At 33.8% G+C, this 24,019-nt stretch overlaps 4 protein-coding genes across 4 annotated transcripts; all 4 read right to left on the minus strand.

Annotated features, from left to right (window-relative positions):
• Positions 1–5,889: 5,889 nt before the first annotated feature.
• HELRODRAFT_83189 (hypothetical protein) lies at positions 5,890–6,120 on the minus strand (the record flags this gene model as incomplete). The annotated part of the gene is made up of 1 exon (XM_009023283.1): positions 5,890–6,120. A coding segment is annotated over one exon (231 nt), but the record flags the coding sequence as incomplete, so codon positions are not given.
• Positions 6,121–6,325: 205 nt separating this feature from the next.
• Positions 6,326–6,631, minus strand: HELRODRAFT_147263 (hypothetical protein; the record flags this gene model as incomplete). The annotated part of the gene is made up of 1 exon (XM_009023284.1): positions 6,326–6,631. A coding segment is annotated over one exon (306 nt), but the record flags the coding sequence as incomplete, so codon positions are not given.
• Positions 6,632–6,777: 146 nt separating this feature from the next.
• On the minus strand, positions 6,778–7,695 carry HELRODRAFT_113270 (hypothetical protein). The gene has a single exon (XM_009023285.1). The coding sequence runs from the start codon at positions 7,664–7,666 to the stop codon at positions 7,442–7,444; it is 225 nt and encodes a 74-aa protein (XP_009021533.1). The 5' UTR covers positions 7,667–7,695; the 3' UTR covers positions 6,778–7,441.
• Positions 7,696–19,990: 12,295 nt separating this feature from the next.
• HELRODRAFT_175922 (hypothetical protein) lies at positions 19,991–23,728 on the minus strand (the record flags this gene model as incomplete). The annotated part of the gene is made up of 3 exons (XM_009023286.1): positions 19,991–20,782; positions 21,417–21,499; positions 23,572–23,728. 3 exons carry the CDS (start codon positions 23,726–23,728, stop codon positions 19,991–19,993), a joined length of 1,032 nt encoding a protein of 343 aa, XP_009021534.1.
• Between the last annotated feature and the right edge of the window lie 291 nt (positions 23,729–24,019).

A 24,019-nucleotide genomic window follows, 5' to 3' on the forward strand; every position in this document is an offset into this window, starting at 1 on the left:
TTAAAGGAAAATCAAACGTGGGATTTGGTAAGTCTTCCAAAAGGTCATAAGGCAATACCATGCAAATGGGTCTACAAGGTAAAACACAATCCAGATGGTTCTGTTGAACGTTTTAAAGCCAGGCTAGTGGTAAAAGGTTTTTCTCAGAAAAAGGGAATTGACTATGAAGAAACCTATAGTCCTGTAGTCAGAAGTTCAACTATAAGAACACTATTAAGTGTTGCTGCAAATGAAAAGATGTCACTCATGCAGTTTGATGTGTCAACAGCTTTTCTATACAGCAAACTAGATGAAGATATTTACATGGAGCAACCTGAAGGTTTTAAAGATAATTCAGGAAGAGTCTGTAAACTCAAGCGAAGTCTCTATAGACTTAAACAAGCTCCAAGATGTTGGAACAAACGCTTTGCTGAATTCTTGAGAAAAAGACATTTCAAACAAAGCGATGCAGATACTTGTTTGTTCATTAGAATACAGGGAGGAAAGAAACTCATACTTGCACTGTATGTTGATGATGGACTAGTTGCAGGAACCGATAAAGAAGAACTAAAAATATTTGAAAAAGAATTAAAGTCAGAGTTCAAAATAACATCTAAACCTGCAACATATTTCCTTGGATTAGAGATTAATCAAGATGAGAAGGGAAATATTAATGTCAGTCAGTCATCGTATACAAGAATGATTCTTGAAAAGTTTGGGATGAGTCAGTGTAAATCCTGTACAACTCCGATTACAAAATCTGAGGAGTTCGATGAAAACAAAAATGAACATGAGGAAGTGAAATTTCCTTACAGATCAGCAGTTGGTGCATTGATGTACTTGATGACGGGAACAAGACCAGATATTGCATATGCAGCTGGAGTAGCATCCAGAAGTTTGGAGAAACCCAGCAAGTCCAATGTAGCACAAGTCAAGCAAATTTTCAGATATTTGCAAGGCACAGCTGATGTCGGTATTGTTTACAAGTCTGGTCAAAACAATACACTTATAGCCTACAGTGATGCAGATCATGGAGGAGATAAATCTAGTAGAAGATCGACATCAGGTGTAATCTGTATGTTTGGAGAAAGCGTGATCAGTTGGTTTAGCCAACGTCAACCCTCAGTTGCGATTTCAACTACTGAAGCAGAAATCGTTGCCGCAAGTGAAGCAGCTCGTGAAGTGATATGGCTCAAACGATTGTTGAACGACATCGTAGATCTAAAGAAAAAGCCAGAAATTTTTGTCGACAATGAAGCAGCAATTCGTTTAGCACACAATCCAGAACTTCACAGAAGAACAAAGCACATCCACATTAGACATTTCTTTGTCAGAGAAAAAGTTGCAGAAGAAGAAGTTTCAGTTGAACGAGTTGCGACAGAACTTCAAGTTGCTGATGCTCTGACAAAACCAATGGTAGGACCAAGACTAAAGAATCTGATGTGTGCGATGGGTCTTCAGAACATTTAGGTTAAGGTCATCTAATATTTTAAATAAAATGAGAAGGTGTTAAGTTTTATGTTTTATATTAAAACATTATGATTTATAATATACATTTATTTTTCTTTGGACCAAATGTTCTTTGCTTTGTATGTAACTTCTAACTTTTAACTTCTCACTGGATAATAAACAAGTCGAGAACGTTGCTTGGTTTAGTTCTCTTCTTTTAATGTCTTTCAATATTATATCAATTAATTAAACGATCTACGTAACAAGAAATTTAACATAAAATAGTAATTATTTGTTTTTCTTATCAAAGATCTTACATTCATTATATATAATGCAATGAAGACGAGTTTTGCGTGCAGGTTGAGTCTACGTCGACAACTCATTCCAGAATATCTTGTTTGACTTGTGATGGAAATGTATACGAATACTAAGACTCTTGTCAGCACAACGTTTGGAAACACAGATGCATTTGACATCGGCGTTGGAGCCTCATCAATATATGCAAATGTATAAACAGATTCATACAACATCGACAGTGTCATTATCAGGCAGCTGCCTCAAATCCGAAGTGGTGTGTGTTTGAGAATTGATTTTTGATTACACGAATTAGGCAAATAGCTAAAAAGGTGGACCCAATAATTACATGTGCTCCGTGAAATCTTGTTGTTACGAAATAATATTCATTTGCTTGTAACAGAGCAAAGTATAGGCCCAAAGTAATTGTTAATGTTAGGGCTTAAATTGTTGATGTTCGGTTACCTTCTATAAGTCTATGGTGAGCTCAGGTAACTGTGATATCTGATGATAGTAATACAATTGTATTTAATTTGTATTTAATTGTGGTACGCCGAATTTGTTTAGTGTAGTAATACCAACTGGTGGTCAAACACATCCTAATTCTGCTGGGTACTAGACTTCTATGAAAAAATCCTCAAAAAAATCCGAAGAAGAAGCAAACTTCAGATAAAATAAATAGAAGTATGCCAATTCGTAAACCATTTACAACATAAGAGGTGTGGCTTCCTATAAGTGTGGCTTCTCGTGTAACGTCTCGCCATCATAGGTACATTGATACAATAATTAAAAATAGCCCAAGATATAGACATAAATTTCCTTTGTTGTGAAATCAACCTGCTAGTCCTATAGTTAAGGCTAAGGCACCAAATGCTGATGCTGGTCAAGGTCTTGGTTCTACTAAATGATAGGGTTGTCGGAGCAATATGATATTTAAATTAAACTTGTTACTTGGAAGGTAATTGTACTTGTTATACTAATATCATACAAGAGAGTGTTTACTCATAAGTAAATTTACAGTTTACTGTCTAAATTTCGACCATCTTGTTATCATTTTCAACTGGCTGTTTTTGATTTTAATAAGTTTTTATTGATTTGTTTTATTGGTTTATTTATAAATCACCATATGTTTGATATAATAATTACTAGTAGGAGTCATAATACAATTATAAAATTTATTCATGGTATTGGGGCAAGGTGTGGCATTAAGGTTTACCTAGATGGTGATTGTAGACTGACAGACTACTGTTATGATTTAACTAAAATCTTATGTTTTTAGTCATTTGATAAAATCTTTTAATTGGATAGCTTCAATGGCATTTGGTATAAATCTATGGTTTACATCACAAATTTCTGAGCATTGCCCATAATAAATTCCTGGCAATAACACTGTTGATTGATTTAGTCGTCCAGGGATAGCATCTATTTTTACCCCTAGTAATGGAATTGCTCATGAATGAATAACATCTGCTGCTGTTAATATAAGTCGAATATTAGCTCTTGTAGGAATAACCAATCGATTGTCAACTTCAAGTAGACGGTAATCACCTAAATTTAATTGGTCGAACTCAAGATTATGAAAGTCACTCTACTTATAAGATCAGTATCATTGATGCCCAATAGTTTTAACAGTAATAAATGGGTTAAATGATTTATCTATGATGTATAGAAGACGGATTGATAGCAGGGCTAAAAATACTAATGCAATTGCTGGTAAAATTGTTCAAATCGTTTCGATTTCTTGAGCTTCATGGGTAAATCGTCTTACATACTTATTAGAGATTAATGATGTTATTACATATGCAATTACTGTTGATACAAGTGTTATAATTATTAGTACATGGTTATGAAACAGTGTTAATTGCAATATTACTGGGGATGCTGGGACTTGTAGCAGTAGTTGTCCTCAATAAGGCATATAAGTGAGTCTATGACTTACTCCTAATTAACAGTTAGGTGCAATTTATTTGCTTTCACTTAATGGGATAGTGACAATTCCGGTTTCATCTGGATTATAGAAAGGTAGAGGTGCAATGTAGTCTACTCATTCTATTGATGCATATATGTGTGAAGATGTTACTAGTATTCGTTGGGAAGCAAATGCTTCTCATAATATATAGATAAATAGAATTAGAAATACTATAGATATAGTAGACCCAATTGATGAGATAACATTTCACATTATAAAGGCGTCTGGGTAATCAGAGTATCGTCGTGGTATTCCACTTAAACCTAAAAAGTGTTGTGGAAAAAAGGTTAGGTTTACTCCAATAAATATTAAGTAGAATTGGGCTTTAGAGATTTTTGCACTTAAACATAACCCAGTAAATAGTGGGAATCAGTGGTTAAATACCGAAAAGATGGCAAATACTGCCCCTATTCTTAAAACGTAGTGGAAGTGGGCTACGACATAGTAAGTGTCATGAAGTATAATATCTAGGGATGAATTTGAAAGGACGATTCCTGTTAACCCCCCAAATGTAAATAAAAAGATAAATCCTAGAGCTCATAACATAGATGGTGTATATTTAATTTTTGAGCCGTAGATGGTAGCTAGTCATCTAAATACTTTAATTCCTGTTGGAAAAGCAATTACTATAGTTGCTGCTGTAAAGTAAGCTCGTGTATCAACGTCTATACCTACAGTAAATATGTGATGGGCTCATACAATAAACCCTAAAATAGCAATACCTAGTATGGCATAAATTATACCAAGTGACCCAAATGGTTCAATTTTTCTGGAGTTATGGGCTACTACATGAGAGATGGCTCCAAACCCTGGTAAAATTAGAATGTAGACTTCTGGATGCCCAAAGAATCAAAATAAATGTTGATAAAGTACTGGATCACCTCCACCAACAGGGTCAAAAATGCTATATTTAAATTACGATCTGTTAGTAGTATTGTAATCACAGCAGCTAGAACTGGTAGTGATATGAGTAGTAAGACAACGGTGATGAATACTGCTCAGACAAATAGTGATAAACGTTCAATTTGTATTCCTTGTCATCGTATATTAATAACTGTTGTTATAAAGTTTAATGATCCTAGAATTGACGGTGCATCTGCTAGGTGAAGAGAGAAAATAGCGAGATCTACGGATGGTCCTGAATGAGCTAAGTTTGCTGCTAATGGTGGGTACACTGTTCATCCTGTTCCAGCACCTTTTTCCACTAGTGCTGATGTGACCAATAAAATTAATGATGGTGGTAAAAGTCAGAATCTAAGGTTATTTAGTCGTGGGAATGCTATATCTGGTGCACCAATTATTAATGGGATAAGTCTGTTTCCAAATCCACCAATTAAAATAGGTATTACTATAAAGAAAATTATAATTAGGCCATGTGCTGTAATCACACAATTATAAAGTTGATCATTACCTAAAAATGATCCTGGTTGGGCTAGTTCAATTCGAATAATAATTCTTATGGCTGTGCCGACTATAGCAGCTCAAGCTCCAAATATAAAGTTCCAATGTCTTTGTGATTTGTTGAGTAAAGTCATCGCATAAATAATGTAGAGTATTGGTGTGAATATTAGTCTAGTTACTATTGTGATAAAGATAATTTTGTCTATAGTGAAACAGTATACTATATCTTTTTTTGTTATCAAGATGTTGATACTATGATTTAAGTAAAATAGGAGAGATATACATGAAAAAATAACAATAAGAATTGCTACTTCAGGCAAAGCTGAGCTTACTGTATAGATTACTATTAGTTTTGGGACAAAACCAGATAGTGGTGGTAGATAAGATAAGATAAATAATAATATACTAAATTTTATGTTTTTTGGTATAGTAAGAATATTTCTTGATATATTTGGGTTATTATATGTATATACTTGGAATATTAAAAGATTGGGACTACTATTATAACATATATAATAAAATCGACATGATAGTCCACATCGATATGATAGTCCACAGATATGAGGAACTAGGAATTACCCTATATGCCCAATAGATGAATAGGCAAGAATTGTTTTTGCATCAGTTTAATTTAATCCTACTACACCACCAACTATAATTCTAAATAATAGAAATACAACTAATTCAATTTGATCTCTTTTCACATTATTAATTATAATTATTGCTGGGGCGACTTTTTGTCGTGTTGATAGAATTATGGCTCCAGCTCAGTCACAACATTGAAGAACTGATGGGAATCAGTAATATGAGGGGAATATTCCTATTTTAGTTATTAATGCAAATGATAAAATTATGCAGTATACATTTATCGATCCATAATTATTATATATTAAAAACCCAGAAAATAATATAATAGATGAGGCAAATGCTTGAACTACAAGATACTCACATATTGCTTCTATATTTTTTTGTTTGATAGATTTTGTTAAAAATGGAATAAATCTTAGTATATTAATTTCTAGCCCGATTCATGTACAGAATCAATTTGTTCTTGAGGCTGCTATGATTGTGCTAATAATCATGATTACAGCTGATAAGGGTATAGTTGGAGTTAGTGAGCGGATGAAAGAAATAATCATAAGGGGTTGATGGAATTTAACCACCTTAAAAAAGTTAGAAGCTTTTTATTATGCTTAAACCCTTAAGATGGCTATTAATAGAGCCTTCGTTTCATTCATGAATTAGTCCGAGTAGGAGAATTAATAAAAATAATAAAAAAATTATAATGTGCTGGAATGATAGTGATGTTGCTATTAGAATTGGGAATGGTATTAATAGTACTACTTCAATATCAAAGACAATAAAGATAATGGCTAATAAGAAAAAGCGTGTTGAAAATGGCAGACGGGCTTGATTATTTGGATCAAATCCACATTCAAATAGGGATATTTTATTACGGTCTAATTTTATTCGATGAAAGAGTAGTAGTGATAGAGAAAATACAAGTGTTGGAATTAAAATAGATACAATAAAAATAATTGTTATAATAAGCATTAATCAGAAGTATAAACTTTCATTCGATTAAAAGTCGAATGCTTAGACAAGCTCTCTGAATAAGCACTAGAAATTACTCATATTTAACGATATCAATGTTATCCGTTAGTCCGGCTTGGTGCTATGAAATTAAAATATTTATAATGGTAGTTAAAGGTAACACTAGAATTAAGACTCTAATTGAAAATGGCAAAAATCTTTTTCATGTAAGTATTATAGTGAATCATATCGCATTCGAGGAAATGAGGCTCGTACCCATACAAAAATTATAGCTACGAGTATAGTTATTAGGACTTGGTATAAGGATAAGATTTTAATTATGGATGTTAAAAAAATAGAGGTTGTCAGTAGTCTCATGAAAAAGATATTTGAATATTCTGCCATAAAGATCAATGCAAATATGCTTGAGCCATATTCAATGTTAAACCCTGATACTAGTTCTGACTCACTCTCAGCAAAATCAAATGGTGTGCGATTGGTTTCTGCCAAGTTGGTAATAAATCATAAAATGGATACAGGGAATATAATTACCATGATTGTTGTATATAAGTAATTTGATATTATAGAAATATCTATAGATATAGATACTATTAATGCGGCTAATAGGATAAGTGTTATTCTAATTTCCTATGAAATTGTTTGAGCTACACTACGTAATGCCCCTAAAAGGGCCTATTTTGAGTTTGATCTTCATCCAGCAATAAATGTAGTGTACACATTTATTGCAGAAATAAATAGGAAATATAGAATTCCAAATTGAACTCAAAATGCAGTGTTTTGATGTGGAAAGATCCTTCATATCATTAGTAATAAGAATAGGCCTATAATTGGAGCAATAATAAATGAGGTTTTATTGGCATTGGTGGGGGTTAGCTGTTCTTTTAAGAATAATTTGATAGCGTCAGCAAATGGTTGCGAAAGTCCTATGAAAATTATTTTGTTAGGGCCTTTTCGAATTTGAAAATATCCTAGTAATTTTCGCTCTAGTAGTGTGTAAAATGCTATAGCTATTAAGGCCATAAGTATTCTAATAATAAAAGATATTGAAGCTGGTAGGTTCATTAATATGGGATTTTACTCATATTTAGGGTTTAAACCTAATGCACTATTCTGCCACCATATTAAGTTATAAAATGATTCGAAGATTTATTATAGATTTTCAAAATCTTTTGCACAAATAACTGCCACTGATTTATCATCACTTGACGATTGCAAATCAACTGTTCTATAATAAGCTACATAATAGGTGAATTGTAATTCATCTAATGATCCTAAATCATTTACATTTATTTGCCAACTTATTATAGTCTATAAGTAATTTTGTTTATCCTATTATAGGCTTATTTGGGTCCTTTCGTACTACAAATAAATTTATTTTATTGGAGATAGAATCTAACCTGGCTCACGCTGGTCTGAACTCAGCTCAGGTAAGGATTTACAGGTTGAACAAACCCCCATCTATGACTTCTGCGTCATGGTGGTTCCTTAAGCCAACATCGAGGTGCCAAACAGTTTTGTTGATAAGAACTCTAAAAAATTATTAGCTTGTTATCCCTAAGGTAACTTAATCTAGTGATCAAATATTGGATCAAAAAAAGATGTATTAATCTTATAAATTTTAGAGTGTTTAATATTCCTAGGTCGCCCCAACCGAATTTTACTATAATAAGCTTGTAGTTAAAATAAAGCTCTATAGGGTCTTCTTGTCTTTCAATTTTATTTAAGTCTCTTCACTTAAAGGATAGATTTTATTTGTATGTAGGAGACAGTATTTATTTCGTTTACCCCTTCATTCTAGTTTACAATTAATAAACAAGTTATTATGCTACCTTTGCACGGTTAGGATACCGCGGCCATTAAATTTTCATTGGGCAGGGCATACTTTCAATGAGTCCTAAAAGAAATGTTTTTGTTAAACAGTCGAAATAATATTTGCCGAGTTCCTTCCATATATTTTATATAATACTAGTGTTTACAGAGTTATTATAATATTTAGTTTTATTATATATCTATCTATTTATATCATTTTATTATTAGTTATTAAAAATAGCATTGTACGATAAAGAAGTGTAAGGTGGCTGTTATTAGGCCCAATAGTGGTTATATTTATTGCATTAATTGATTTAATAATAAAACTTGTCTTTTATTATTTTACATTCTATTTTAGATGCTCTAATTTATAGTTTTTTAGTAGAAACCAGCTATATTCTTATGCGATTGGTATGTAGCCTCAGAAGATAGCTTTTAAAAAGTAAGGAAACACTTATTTATTAGTTCATAACAAGCTATTTTCAGCTCATAAAGAATTCGGGACCTTATTTTATAGTGTGACTTGTAAACCCATTATGCACAAGGTACGTTATTTACTACTTTGCAAATTTATTAGTTCCTTTAAGTACTTAATTTATTTGATTATTGTTCTTGATTTTATTTCTTTATATTTAATTGATGAGATGTTGTTTATTAGTCAAGTTAAAATAATTTTATTTTTATTCTAAGTGTAAGTTAGTGGCATTGTATATGCTATAACTTGAACAGATGCAACTTCCGTTACATCAACTATGTTACGAATTATCCTTTAAGGAGTGACGGGCGATTTGTACTTGTCTTAATTATTGATTGATTCATTATATGATCTTTATAATTACTATTAAGTTCACCTTTATAAGTTATTTATTAACTTATTTCGTAATCTTTATATAGATTGTAACTCATCTCAACCTAATTATAAGCTGCACTTTGACCTGACGTGTGATTTGATTAAAATTTTTGGTATACTCTCATAAAGGTATACTTTAGACGGCAGTACACTGACTGAGTTTCAAAATTAGGTAGCGCTTTCGTGGATTATCGAGTTAAAGGACAGGTTCCCCTAATTGAATAAGACACCGCCAAATTCTTTGGTGTTTAAACTGTTGTTCGTATTTTCCCACTCTTTTGGTAGGCTATTAATAGAAGGGTATCTAATCCTTGTTAAAATAAATAGTTTGGGTTAAGATATATTTGGTTCTATTTATGTTTTAATTAAACTTATTGGTTAATTTTATTATATCATATAGAGTTTTTATTATTAAAGGTCTTTCGTCTAACCGCGGCTGCTGGCACGAATTTGGCCGACTTTAATTATGTTTACCAATTCACATTTTCATATATTGATTAGTTCTACCCACTGTATTATTAGATTACACATATTTTTTATACTAAATCTCAAACTTTAAGTTTTGTTATACATGAGGAATAAAATAAAACTTAATAATTTAGTTAAAATCAAACTAATAATAAGGGAATTACTTCATTTTTGGGGTATGAACCCACTAGCTTTTTTAGCTTACCTTATTAAAAGATAATATATTAATATACTCTTAAATCTGCAATTTAATGTTGTTTTTCAACTATATCTTTTATAGGATTAATTCAGGTTTGGAAATCAAAAGTAATACTGGGAATAAGTGTAAAGTTAAAAGAAGGTAGTCTTTGATGTTTACTATGGGGTAAATTGATAGGTATTTATTTGTGTTAGCATGGTTAATTATAGTATACATGTATAATGAATATCCAGCAATTAGAAATCTGATCAGTCCTAGTATAATCATAGATAAATCTGAGTATGATATAATTGATGTTAAAAGTAAAATTTCTCTTATTAAGTTAATTGATGGTGGTGCGGCTATATTGATAACAGTAAAGATAAACCATCATAATGACAAGATAGGGGCAAAAATGATGGCTCCTTTTGAAATATAAATACTTCGTCTTTTTACTAAGTCATAGTTTATGTTTGCTATAATAAATAGTGCAGATGAGCTAAATCCATGGGCAATTATTATGGCTAATGTTCCCATAGACCCTCACTTAGATGATGACATTATTCCTGCAATTAATAGTTCTATGTGTCCGACAAAGGAGTAAGCAATTAATGATTTTAAGTCAGATTGGCGTAAGCAGATGATTCTTGTGACTACACCTCCAATCAATGAGATTCTTATAACAATAGATGAGATCCTTATTCTTATTCATGGGAATATTCTGGATATTCGATACAGGCCAAATCCACCTAGTTTAAGTAGAATGGCTGCAAGAATTATCCAGCAACTGGTGCTTCAACATGGGCTTTTGGTAGTCAAAGATGGGTTAAATATATTGGAAGTTTTACCAGGAATCCTATAATGCACAGCAGTCACAAGTACTTATTATAGAATGGGTAAATTAATTGTCTATGTGTTATAAAATTTGATCTATTAAAGTAATAGGTAATTATTAATAAGCATACAAGTATTGGTAGAGACGCTAGAACCGTATATATAATTAGGTATAGTCTAGCTTGTAGTCGTTCTGGTTGATACCCTCACGTTATAATTAAAATTGCTGTTGGGATTAGCGAGGCCTCAAACCACACATAAAAATACAGGATTTTGGACGAGGAAAAACATAAAAATAAGATAAAATTAAGCACTATAACAGTGATAGTAAAGTACTCCCCCTTATTTTTTGTTTGATCAATTTTGTACCTTACTAAAATTATTATAGCTGAGATTGAAAATGTTAGGATAATTAGTGGAGTTGATAATTTATCTGCCATTATTAGCCTAGAGATTATAAATCCATTATAATGGGATATATTTAGTAGTATGTAGCATGAAATTATTATAAAATTAAAAATTAATAGTGATTAGTATTTATAATACATAAATATTGCTAGTATGGTTAATAGTGGTAGTATAATTGTTAGCATTTTCTCAGAGAAATATTTTTGACTATATCATTTCCATATAGACGTACTATAACTAGTAATGTTAACCCTAGCCTAGCTTCACATGCTCCAAGGGTTAATATTACTACTCTAAATAATGGTACTGGTAGGCCTAGAGTTGAGGAGAATTGTAAGTGAGTTGAAATTCTAAATGAATAGGAAATTATTCCTATAAGATTGACCATAATAATTAACAGGAATAGTCTAGAAATTATGATAGTGTAGCCTTTAATTAGTTTACTGTTTGTTTGAGTGAGTTGAGAGTAAATTATATTTGTTGGGGTAGTTATGGTTGATAATTGGCGGTTGTTAGATACCCATGGGTATGAGAATACAGATAAGGTTAAAAAGATGAATATTGATAAAATTAATATGTTTCTTGATAGAATGTTAAATCATGATTCATAGACATCAAATGATGAAAAAATATTAGGTAGCATTCAAGATCTGAATTTAGTTCTTTTAAAACTTTGAAGGTTTTTAGTTAATTATTCCAGAATATCTTGTTTGACTTGTGATGGAAATGTATACGAATACTAAGACTCTTGTCAGCACAACGTTTGGAAACACAGATGCATTTGACATCGGCGTTGGAGTTCACCAAGGCTCGATTCTCAGTCCACTGTTATTTATAACTGTGATGGAAGAAATCACAAAGCCAATACGTGACATTTGGAATCTAATATACGCAAATGATATCGTTTTAACAGCCACGTCTAAGCAGAATGCAGCACAGATGTTTGAAGATTAGAACATCAGACTGGCTGATCATGGATTCAAAGTCAACATCAGCAAAACCAAAGCAATGAAAACTGGTGAACCCATTCAATCTACAGCTACTGGACGATGGCCCTATTCAGTTTGTAAAGCTGGTGTAGATAACAATTCAATCAAGTGTCAGCAGTGCAACCAGTAGTGTCACAAACGTTGTTAAAAAATAATTGGTAATTTATCTAAAGTGTCCAACTTTGTTTGTCCTGTTTGTATCAATCCACAACAAAAAATTCGAATTAGCAATATTTTTGAAGCCATTAAGGTAGAGAAAGTCACATCGTTTCAATATATAGGGGATGTTCTGGATTGTACTGGAACAGCGGAAGCTGCCGTTCGAGCACGCATACGTGCAGCCTGGAATAAATGGCATCTCCTTGCCTCTGTATTGATGTGGCGTGACTTTCCACTGCCACTGCGATCAAGACTTTATGGATCTGTGATGCGTCCGGTGTTGTTATATGGTGCGGAAACATGGCCAATGACAACCAAGCTGGAACAACAACTTCAACAAACCGATATGAAAATGATCCGATGGATGTTACGAATTAGTCTGAAGGACCACATCAAATCTACCAAAATCCTGCGTCGTGCTGGTTTAGATGATATAAAAAACAAAAGAGAGGTTTGGTCATGAGTTGGTTTGGTCATGAGTTGGTTTGGTCATGTCAAACGAAGTGGAAACAGTGCCACAACTTCTCTTGCAGATGTTGAAGTACCTGGCACACGTCCTAAAGGCCGTCCAAAGAAGTCCTGGTCGCAAACAATCGAGCAAGACATGAAAGCTCTAAATTTAAATGAAATGGATACAACTGATCGCCTAATTTGGCGCAAAAAATTAACGGCAAAGAAAATAACGTATTACCTCGGGAGAACTGGGGCTCTGGACGCTAAACGATGATAGATTGATTGATTTATTGATTGAAAATGAGTTATCTATAACTTAAAAAAGCTATCTGCAAATTTATTTAACCTTTACAAGCCCGCTATACTTTCCCGACTAAGTAACTTAATGAAATTTGGAACACTTATTCAAAATGTTATTGTGAATAAATTTACAAAATTTCATGAAATTATCTCTTGAAGGTGATGAGATATATATGTGTTCCAAAAATGGAACGTTAGGCTATTCTGGTTATAAAATGCTATATACACTTGTATTATATGGTTTCAAATTATTTGAAAATACCTTACGAGTTTTTGATTGTTTGTGATAAAACTAATAAATAATCAGCTGAAAGTTGTTATATTTCATTATTTATCTAATGTACACAACACCAATGACTAAAGTACATAAGTAAAATCACAAAGTTCATGTATTCACCATGCATACAGTATGCATCACTTCTGATGGTAGGCAAGAAAACAGCGTTCATGTAAACGTTTGTTGCACTTTCCACACTGCTTTGTTGTGTTGCTTTTGCAGTAGGTGCAACGACCTTGTTTCACAGTCTCCAGGTAATGACTTGAACCGTTAAGACGCACAGAGTCTGAAATTGGGGCTGTGTTACCTCCGAGGCGTTGTCTCTGATCTGAACACCACGTAACAGACCGTGAACTACTTCTCGTAGAAATTGCAGATGTGACAAACTATCTCCAGCAGCGCACAGCTTACCATGCATACGCCACGAAGCAACAACCGCAATATTAACTGCATTTAGAAATAGGTTCCACCACCACTTTTTCCCTTTTATTCGTGGTCGGTAGGCAGACAAGAGCCGATCAAGCATATCTACACCTTCCATACCAGCTGTGTAATTGGCAATCATAAGCGGTTGAGAAACTGGCTTTTTCACGAGAACCTTTCACATGTCGCTGCACTTTCTTGACTGGCTCAACACTGTCATAGTTGCTTGCACAAGTGACAAAACTATTATCACTCCAGCGTACCACTACGGCACTGCCATCACCAGTAAATTCAAACTTGCCTCTCGTTTTTCGAAAAGTTATTTTTGGCATATAGCGGTGCATCGCCGTCTCGTCATTCACGCATGGTTCCTGTTGCTTTGACTCCCAATTCTCGCAATTTTAGTAGAAGGTGAGGCGATGTAAAAAAGTTGTCAAAAAAACATTACGTGAATCTTTGTTCTTCAGATGAGACATGAAACTTTGAACAACATGTTCCCCAAAACCAACTTGCTTTGGACGATCTGACCGACCACAATAAATAATAGACTGCATTACAAAATTAGTCATATAAAAAGTTGGTTACATTAACCTAATAAGCCTAACGTTCCAATAATGGAACATGCCAACATAAAACATTATTACTCATGTGTAAATAATAGTCCAGTAAATCTTCTAACTTCTACATAAACCAGAATCTATACTGATAATATACTATAGCATTTAATTCATTTTTTTTATGTGGTGAAAATTATCACAAGATCACACTACTCAATTTCACTGAAATCACTAAACTTTTGAAACAGATAAGTGAGCAATAAAATGTTTGCAAACACAAAAGATTAATTGAATATGAAAATTTATTCATTGATCTTAAAAATAGTCCATAAATTACTGCATATTTCATAAGAAAGAAAATTATATTTAGATATAAAAACATGTATTCAAAATTTCTCAATGCGATTTTATTTTATTTTATTTCACTAATTCTAAATTATTTACTTAATTTTATTTAATTGTTTAAAATATGTTGGTTTTACCAAGGCTCTGACGATAGCACTAGCCGAAACGGCCGTCAGCAAAAGCGTTGTTTTAAATTAAGTTGAATCTACCAATCTACGACGTGTTGAATTATTATTCACAAAAGTAATAAGAACAAATTGGGGAATTATTTTTAATAAAACCTGCTTATCCGAAAACCTCGTTCCAAATTATATATATATATATATATATATATATATATATATATATTAATTCACAATTTAATACATATTTTATATATTTTCTATATTTTCACATTTTACATTAGACATTTATTTTAATTAAATTATATGTTTAAACAATATTTAGGCTCTGAAGATGGCATTACGCCGAAACAGCGCTGTTAGCTTTATTCCAGTTTTAGATAAATATGAACTCAAACAATACCGCCTCGTTGAATGTCTTATAAAGAAGTTAATTAATGCAAAATGGGCAAACAATTTCAATGAAATTTGCATATATATATATATATATATATATATATATATATATATATATATATATATATATATATATATATATATATATATATATATATATATATATATATATATATATATATATTATTAATGAAACATTTATAAGCGCTAATTAAAATTAAAATCAAAAAGTTCTCAAAAGCGCTATCTATAATCAAACAAAGTCAAAAAAGAAAAAAGTACAGTCAATGGCGGTAGTAACAAACAAATAATTATTCACTTAACAACAAAATCAAAGCGAAAATATGTAAGTTTTAAGTTTCTTTTTAAAATCATCAAGTTTCAAATCTTTAGTTCTAAAAGATCTCGGTAAGCTGTTCCAAACCATTGGTCCAGATACTGCAAAATCTCTTGATGCTATCTGCAGATTGACATCAGGTACAACCAGGAAAATGCCATCGTCTGATCTAAGGTTCATACCACTCATCATTATAGACTTTTTCTTTATTTATCAAATAACTTGGTAACAAGCCATGTACAGTTTTATACATTAAAATACACATTTTATATTTAATTCTTTTCTTTATAGTAAGCCCATGAAGGCCCTTAAGAATTGGAGTAACACGGTTAAATTTGAGACCTCCAACAATCAATTTGACTGCTCTATTCTGAATGGATTGAATTGCAGAAATAGACCTATCTGGCAAACCGTAAAACAGTCCATTGCAATAGTCCAATCGTGAATGAACAAACGCATGCACCAAGGTATGAATAGCAGATTTATCTAATGACTTACGGAGTTTATAGAGTTCTCGAATCTGTCCGGAGCATGAATTTGTTATCATCTTTATATGATCATGCCTCGATAATCTAGAATCAAGAATGAAACCCAGATTAGTTGCTTTGTCACTAAATTCTATTTTAACATCTCCTATTTTCACTGAATCGATATTAAGTTTCATCAGCTGCTGCCATGTACCTATTGGAACAAATTTTGACTTCTGCTGATTTAATCTAAGACCATTGTTTGATATCCAATTATCAATGTTATTTAGGCAGGTTACAAGTTTGTTGAATTTAGATTGCAGTAATTCTGGCTTATTACTAACTATAATCTGAATATCATCAGCATAGGCATGATATTTAAAACCGAAATTACCTATTACTTTAAAAACTTCAGCGGTATACATGATAAAAAGAATAGGCCTAAGCACTGAACCTTGTGGCACTCCTGATGTCAAAACCGTTTCATTAGATAACACATTATTGAAAACTACTTGTTGCTTTGTGTCAAACAGATATGATTTGAACCACTTGATAACAGTACCGGAAATACCGTAATCATGAACCAATTTTTCCAGGAAAATCTGATGGTCTACACAATCAAATGCCGCACTCATATCTAAAAACGCGACTAGAGCCACATGTTGTTTGTCTAAAGCAGCAAACAACTCAGAAAACACATAAAGCAGTGCAGTTTCTGTTGAATGATAGCGGCGATATCCAGATTGGTGAACTGGTAGCAGGTTGTTTACATTCAAATGATTCAAGAGCTGTTTGGCAACCACTCGTTCAAATATCTTGGAAATGAAACAGATGTTGAAAATTGGTCTATAACAAGACAAATCATTTTGATCAATAATCACTTTCTTTAAAACTGGATAAATCATAGCATGCTTACAACCATTAGGAAATGTTCCACTGCCCAGACTCAGATTTAAGATGCTGGTAAGAAAAACGATAAATAAATCAATATATTTTATTAAAATATGGGTCGAAAAGACATCTATCATACATGTTTTTGATGGCAAACTGAGTACAATTTTTTTAACGTCAGATTCTGTTAAAAGCATTAAGTCAGGAAAAGAACAATTCCCATTGTACTGAGCTTGACAAATAGGTAGACTCACATTGGTAGACTGTTTAATTTTATTTACTTTATCATTAGTTCAGCTACGAGAAAAACTACAGAAACGAAGCCTTGTCACAAGTGGCAACAAAGAAGTACTAGTAGCACGTCTGAGAGAAGCTCTCATTGACGAAGGTAAGAACCCAGACGAATTCAAGTTTGATGGTGCTGACGAAGATAATGAAATTAGCACAGGCACGTTTACAACCGCTAAAATGATGGAACTTCTGCTTAGTATGTCAACTGAAATAAAACAACAGTCCGAACGACAGACAGAAGAGTTAAAACAACAGATCAAGGAACAGTCCGAACGACAGACAGAGGAGTTAAAACAGATCAAAGAACAGTCCGAACGATAGACAGAAGAGTTAAAACAACAGATCAAGGAACAGTCCGAACGACAGACAGAGGAGTTAAAACACGTAAAATTGGAACTGGCAGAACAGATTGAAGAACAGTCAACAAGAATAGAAATGATCGAGCAGAAACTTGATCGTCAGACCGTTGAGGTAGATCACAAGATAGACAAATTGAAGCGAGAACTGGAGCAATCCAAAAAAATGGCCATGCCGTTAGATCACGCATCCGGAAGAACTTTGAAGGTACCAGCATTTGACGGAGAGATGTCCTGAAACGTTTATAAAACCCAGTTCGAAGTAGCGGCAACTAGTAACTGTTGGAACGGGAAAGAACGAGCAACAACACTGATACTGGCCCTGCGAGGTTCAGCAGCAGAGGTTCGTCAGACGATTCCGGCGGAGAACCACTTCAACTATAAGTTCTGGTTATCGCGTTGGATTTACGTTATGGTGAAGAACACATGAAACAGATTTATCGGTCTCAGCTTAGAAACAGAACGCAACGATCTGGTGAATCCATTCAGCAGCTGGCACAAGATATCGAACGGTTGACATTGCTGTCGTATCCAACATCAGACCCCGAGCATAGAGACGAAACTGCCCTGGATACTTTTATCAAAGCCCTTCGTGATTCGGAACTCTGGCTAGTAGAATTGACGCCCCCAGTACCGTAATTAACGTTTCCAGACTACATCGAAATCGAAACGACCTATGGCTGAACGGAAAAGTTGATCAACGAGAATGTGTAATTACAGTCGACACCGGAGCAACAAAATCGATTTTAAGATCTGATTTGGTACCTAATCTGAAGAAAGAGACTTCTAACAAAGACATCCTTCGAACAGCTACCGGAGGAACCGCACCAGTCTATGGAAAGATTCTCCGTACTGTTCAGCTAGGCGACTTGTTATTCGAAGGTTCATTCTTAGCCGCGGATATCATCGACGAATACTTAATAGGTGTCGACTTTTTGACAAAATATGGGTTCAAAATTGACTTAGAAAAACGCATTCTTAGATGGAGAAATACAGAAGTGATAATGGGGGATAGCGACGAAAAATGCATTCGAGTGACAGTCAATTGTGACATAGAACTACCTCAATCATCTGAAAACATCGTATGGGGCAAGTTGAATTGCGATCCAAGGGGCCACCAGTTCTATTTGATGGAGCCAACCTCAACGACAAATGTACAGAACGCGGTCATTGGAAAATGCCTGTTAGAAGCGAACAAAAAATGGTCTTATTCCTGTCAGAATAATTAATACCGCTAAACACACTATTAAAATTAAAAAAGGCGAGGAAATAGGTAATTGCCAATTAATAAATTTGGTGAAATCATTAGATGTGGAGCAACAGGAAAAGGTTCTACCAACTGACAAAGGTAGACCCAAAGAACTTATCAAAAATCTACTGGATGAACTCAATTTGTATCAAGAAGACCGTCTAAAAGCCGAGGCGTTGATTGCTGATTTTACAGAATACGTGGATAATCTTCAACAGCGATTAAACCATATCCACCGTTACGTACGCCTTAAAATTATGAAAAACACGGAGGCGGCCAAAACCAGATACGACTTGAAAGGAAGCAGTGGCGGTTTTGCTGTCGACGAGTTAGTTTGGCTGTACAACCCACAGCGAAAGAAAGGACGTTCTCCAAAGCTCCAGCGAGGGTGGGAAGGACCTTATCAAGTCATCACCCGCTTGATTGACGTCGTCTACCGTATTCAAGAATATCGGAAGCCGAGAGCAAGAATGAAGATCTTTCATTTGGATAGACTGGCTCCGTACCATGCGGACACCGGAACGAAAGCTGTTCGGGACGAACAGAACTAAGAAGGGGGTAATGTTATAACCGGGCTACCGAACGCACTAGATTCTAGCGTATTCTAGAATGTTCTAGTGACTGGAGCATTCTAGAGTATGCTAGAATCGGATCATCTAGAAGAATCTAGAAACGACGCTTGCGAAGAGTATATAAGCGCACGTCGCAAGAAGATTAGTGAAATCCGTGATTAGTGAAATCCGTGATTAGTGAAATTCGTGATTAGTGAAATTCGTGACTCTGTGATATCGTGAATAGCGTTTCGGTGAATTATATAAAGCGATATTTGATTTGTTTGTTGACGTTGTCATAGCGATACATTTTAAACAATTTAAAAGTTAATTGTTGCGTTAATTTGAATTTGCTAGAAATAAACGATTAGTCGATTTCTTCTGTAAATAAAGTTTAATAACTAATAACTGTTTGGAGTATTTTATTCAATCGAAGATTTGAACCCGTCGCATCGTAAATCGGTTACGACAGCGAGTATTATAACAATATCTAGCCCATCATGAATCAAATCATAGATCGTATCAGTTTTAGAAATCAATGATCGAATGTTTAATAAACCTAGTGTTAAATTACGATTTATTATGTTGCAGTCTTTATCATTTTTATCATTTATTTTTAAATTCTTGACATATTTTATATTAACATTGGTTTTTTCTGTATTTTTACAATCTTCCATCTCCCTACCTGTCCTCTCACTCTGAACAAAAAATTTTGATTGTTTTCTTCTCGCTCCATAACTTTAGCTTTATCAACAAATGATTTGAATTTCTGCCTCTGATCCTTTGTTAAATCATAGTTCAGTCCAACATGTGAAAATTCTTTTAACGACTTGAATTTATATACATTTCTCATTTTTGTGTCTCTGAGTAAAACGCAATCTAATTTTATCAAACTGGGTCTAACGACAGTTTCGCATTTCCTTCCCAGTCTCATTATTTTGATTACATTTTTTTCAGAAACATCTCCTGTCAAATGCTTAAAAATTTTCAAAACATTGGAACGATCATCATCACTTTCAGCTAAACGAAACATCAATAAATTTGTTTCTCTTTCTTTAACGTCACTAGCTTCTTGTAAAGTTTTCTGGATTGATTTGACATCACTTCTAATTACTTCAACATTCAATTTAACTTCCTTGCTGACAATGCTAGAAAATGTTTCTTTTATTTCGTTTTTAAAAATTTTAATTTCCTCGCGTAAAACAGTATCAAAACGATCAAGTTCATCAAGTTTAGATTGGTTATGGTCAACAACCATTTTTATGCTATCAACATCAAGTTTTATTTTTCTGTTACTATCATTTATTTCATTTATTTGAGCAACAAATTCATTTTTAGACGCATCCATTGACTTAGCCAAAGAACTAACATCTTGAGACAAATCAACACAACGTTGACAAATGCATTTTAAACCTTTAACACTTCCCTAAATTTCAAGAATATCATCGTTAGTTTCACATTTATTGTGAACAAAAGTCTTGCAACAAGTGCATGACAACAAATCTTTACTTGGAACTTTTGTTGTACACTTTGTACAACAGTAGCGACTACCAGACGACATTATTGAATTTATTTTTATAATTAATTACGCTTACTAGCAGGGAAATTCCTATCACGTGACAGAAATTTACAGACAATATTTTATCAAATTTAACTAAAATAGTGAATTTTACAAACTAAATTTGATATAAAATTATTCAAAAATCTAATTATGTTAATCTATCCAAAAAAATATCAATAAACGATTACTTTTAACGACGAAAACACCAAAATTAACTGACGAAACGACCATATCAACGGTCAAACGACTGTCCTATACACACACACACACACACACACACACACACACACACACACACACACACACACACACACACACACACACATACATACATATATATATATATATATATATTCGCGTGTGTATGTGTTTACCTTAAGCATTGTTTTTTATCTTTAAATATTTTTATTTTGGCATTAATTCCTTGCATGCTATACAAATCTTTGCAATTAAGAGAACAATTCTGTAAAAAATTAAAATAAAACACTTGGGAACAAACCTCAGAATGTGGTCCTATATCGACTCCAGGACATGCAAAAGTGACAAACTCGTGACATCTTTTATGCACCACGTAACAACATACTAATATAGGAAATATTTAAAAATACTAATTGTTACATTTTACGCATTAAATATAACTGGTTTGCAGTGAAATTTTAACAAATGAAAAAACATTTTTTTGCCAGATTATATTAAACCATTAGAATTCAATCGCTTGTCGATTTAAAAAATGCCTGCAATATTGAAAAAATTGCACTATTTAACCTACAAATTTTTTGAAAATAAACACTATCTTGAAATTGTAAGCTGCTTTGTCTTGTCTTAGTATTTCTTGTTTAATAAGAATAAAATAATAAAAGTTTAATAATAATTTTAATAAAGTTTTCAAAACCCATCTGACAAATTCCACGGCGCCTTCTACTGACAAAATAGGCGATAAACGCTGTGATAATTTCCACGATGCAAAAGACATTCACAAATTCCCTACCCCTGTCAAAACAGGCGATGAACGCTGTGATAATTTTCACAATGCAAAAGGCATCGACAAATCCCTGAACATCGCCAGTCATCCTAGTGAAAAAGAAAGATGGTAATAAACACTTTTTCGTGGACTACTGAACGCGGCCAACAAGAAAAATAGTTATCCGCATTCGCTGATTGACAGTGTGATGGATACCTTAACTGGTTCTCAGTGGTTTTCGATCTTGGATCTAAAGAACGGGTACTGGGCAGGTGGAAATTGAAAAAAATGACTAAAACCTCTTATTGTTAGACAATTCACCATGAGCCCTTTCAGGCTATATAATGTCCCAGACACATTTGAACGGCTAATGGAATACGTATTGAGGGGACTTACGAGAAAGACGTGTCTTGTCTATCTAGACAACATTTTTTTGCAAGAGGTATTTTTCAGACTCTGAGCAAGAAATTTCAAGTTGAACAAAAATAAATGCAAGTTTTTTTCAAAGGTAGTAATTTAACCTGGACATATATATTACCAAAATGGTTAAGAACGAACCCCAGTAAAATAGACGTAGTAAAAAGCTGGTCAGTATGCAAAGATAAGCATTATCACGTCGACCATGCCCACCGAACTGAAAACACTGATGCAAGCGAAGAAGGCACAACCGGAGGATGTCAGGGCAATTTTTTTGATGACAGACAGTGGATGGGCATTCACAGAACAGGCTGCCGCACAACATGCTGACGAAGACTTACAATGCGTCACCAGGTGGAAGGAAGCCGGCCGGAGACATGGTTGGCAAAACAACTCAAAACACTGTCCCATATCTAAATACTACTGGGTCCAGTGGGTCTAACTTCATCTTGGAGACGGACTTCTTAAGCGTAGATGGAAATCCGCAGACGGATCCAATCACATCAAGCAAACAGTGATAAGCAGGGAGAAAACAACTAGTTTCAAAAAAATGCCTGAAGGATAGTTCGGAGAACTCGTAGAAACAACAAACCATAGATCGGATTTGAAAAAAGTTTTATTGGGTCTACGCCCGAAAAAACGTAAATAGTTAGTGCCGGAATTGCACTACGTGTGAAAAAGTAAAAGTGCCGAAAAGAAGACTCCGCAGACCAATTATTATTATTATGGGCGTGCCCCATAACAGGACAAAGTGTTTCCATTTCAAGCGATCATGAGCAAGTCTTTAGGCTTAGTAAGAGCGGTAGTTGATGAGTGACAAGTCCTTCTCCACTGAGCGGATCCATGACTGTGTTGAACGGCCGCGCGGTCAAGTCCAGCTCGGTGGCGGTCGGTCTATGACAACTTTTAAAGCCCGGTAATGATCCTCCATAGGACTGGCACGAGCTATGTGACCAAAAAAGTTTAGACGACGCCTGAACAGGAGAGCTGCTGTGTTTTTCTTCTCACCTCAACGTTTGTAACGCAATCGCTGTAGGTCAGACAAAGGATCCTGTGCGAGCACCATTGATCTGAAACGTCTAGCCTCTTCAAATGAGCGCCAGTAGTTGACCACGCCTTGCATACACAGAGCATCACGGGGATGATATATGCGTTATACAATCGAACTTTGGTCGTTAATGAAATGCCCGAGTGCCAAATACCACGATCCAGAGACCTCATACATGCACAGACAATGATAACTCGAAACGAAATTTCAGCGTCCCTACTGCCTGACGAGTGTATTTGGGAGCCGAGATATAGAAACGAATCCACAATCTACACGTCATTACCAAACACAGCGACAGACGCGGGTGGCAGATCGCCCAGAGAGATTGCAGACCAAAGCAGGCTAACAAAGTCGGCGCACCTTGTGAAAGGATTTTGGTAGACATTAAATCAAAGAAGGGCAACCGGTACATTCTGTTAGTCGCTGAATACTTCAGCAAATATCAGCATATATATATTATATATATATATATATATATATATATATATATATATATATAAACTTTAAATCGCAACTTTTTGGAAAACTGTACAAAATGGTGGAGCGCTTCAATCAAACCATCATCAATATATATATATATATATATATGAATATAAATATATATATACATATTTATTTATATATATATATTACTATATTATATATTATTGATGAAAATCACAGCATGTTCGGCGTT

The sequence above is a fragment of the Helobdella robusta genome, assembly GCF_000326865.2.
Source record: "Helobdella robusta unplaced genomic scaffold HELROscaffold_35, whole genome shotgun sequence".
Lineage (NCBI taxonomy): Eukaryota > Metazoa > Annelida > Clitellata > Rhynchobdellida > Glossiphoniidae > Helobdella > Helobdella robusta.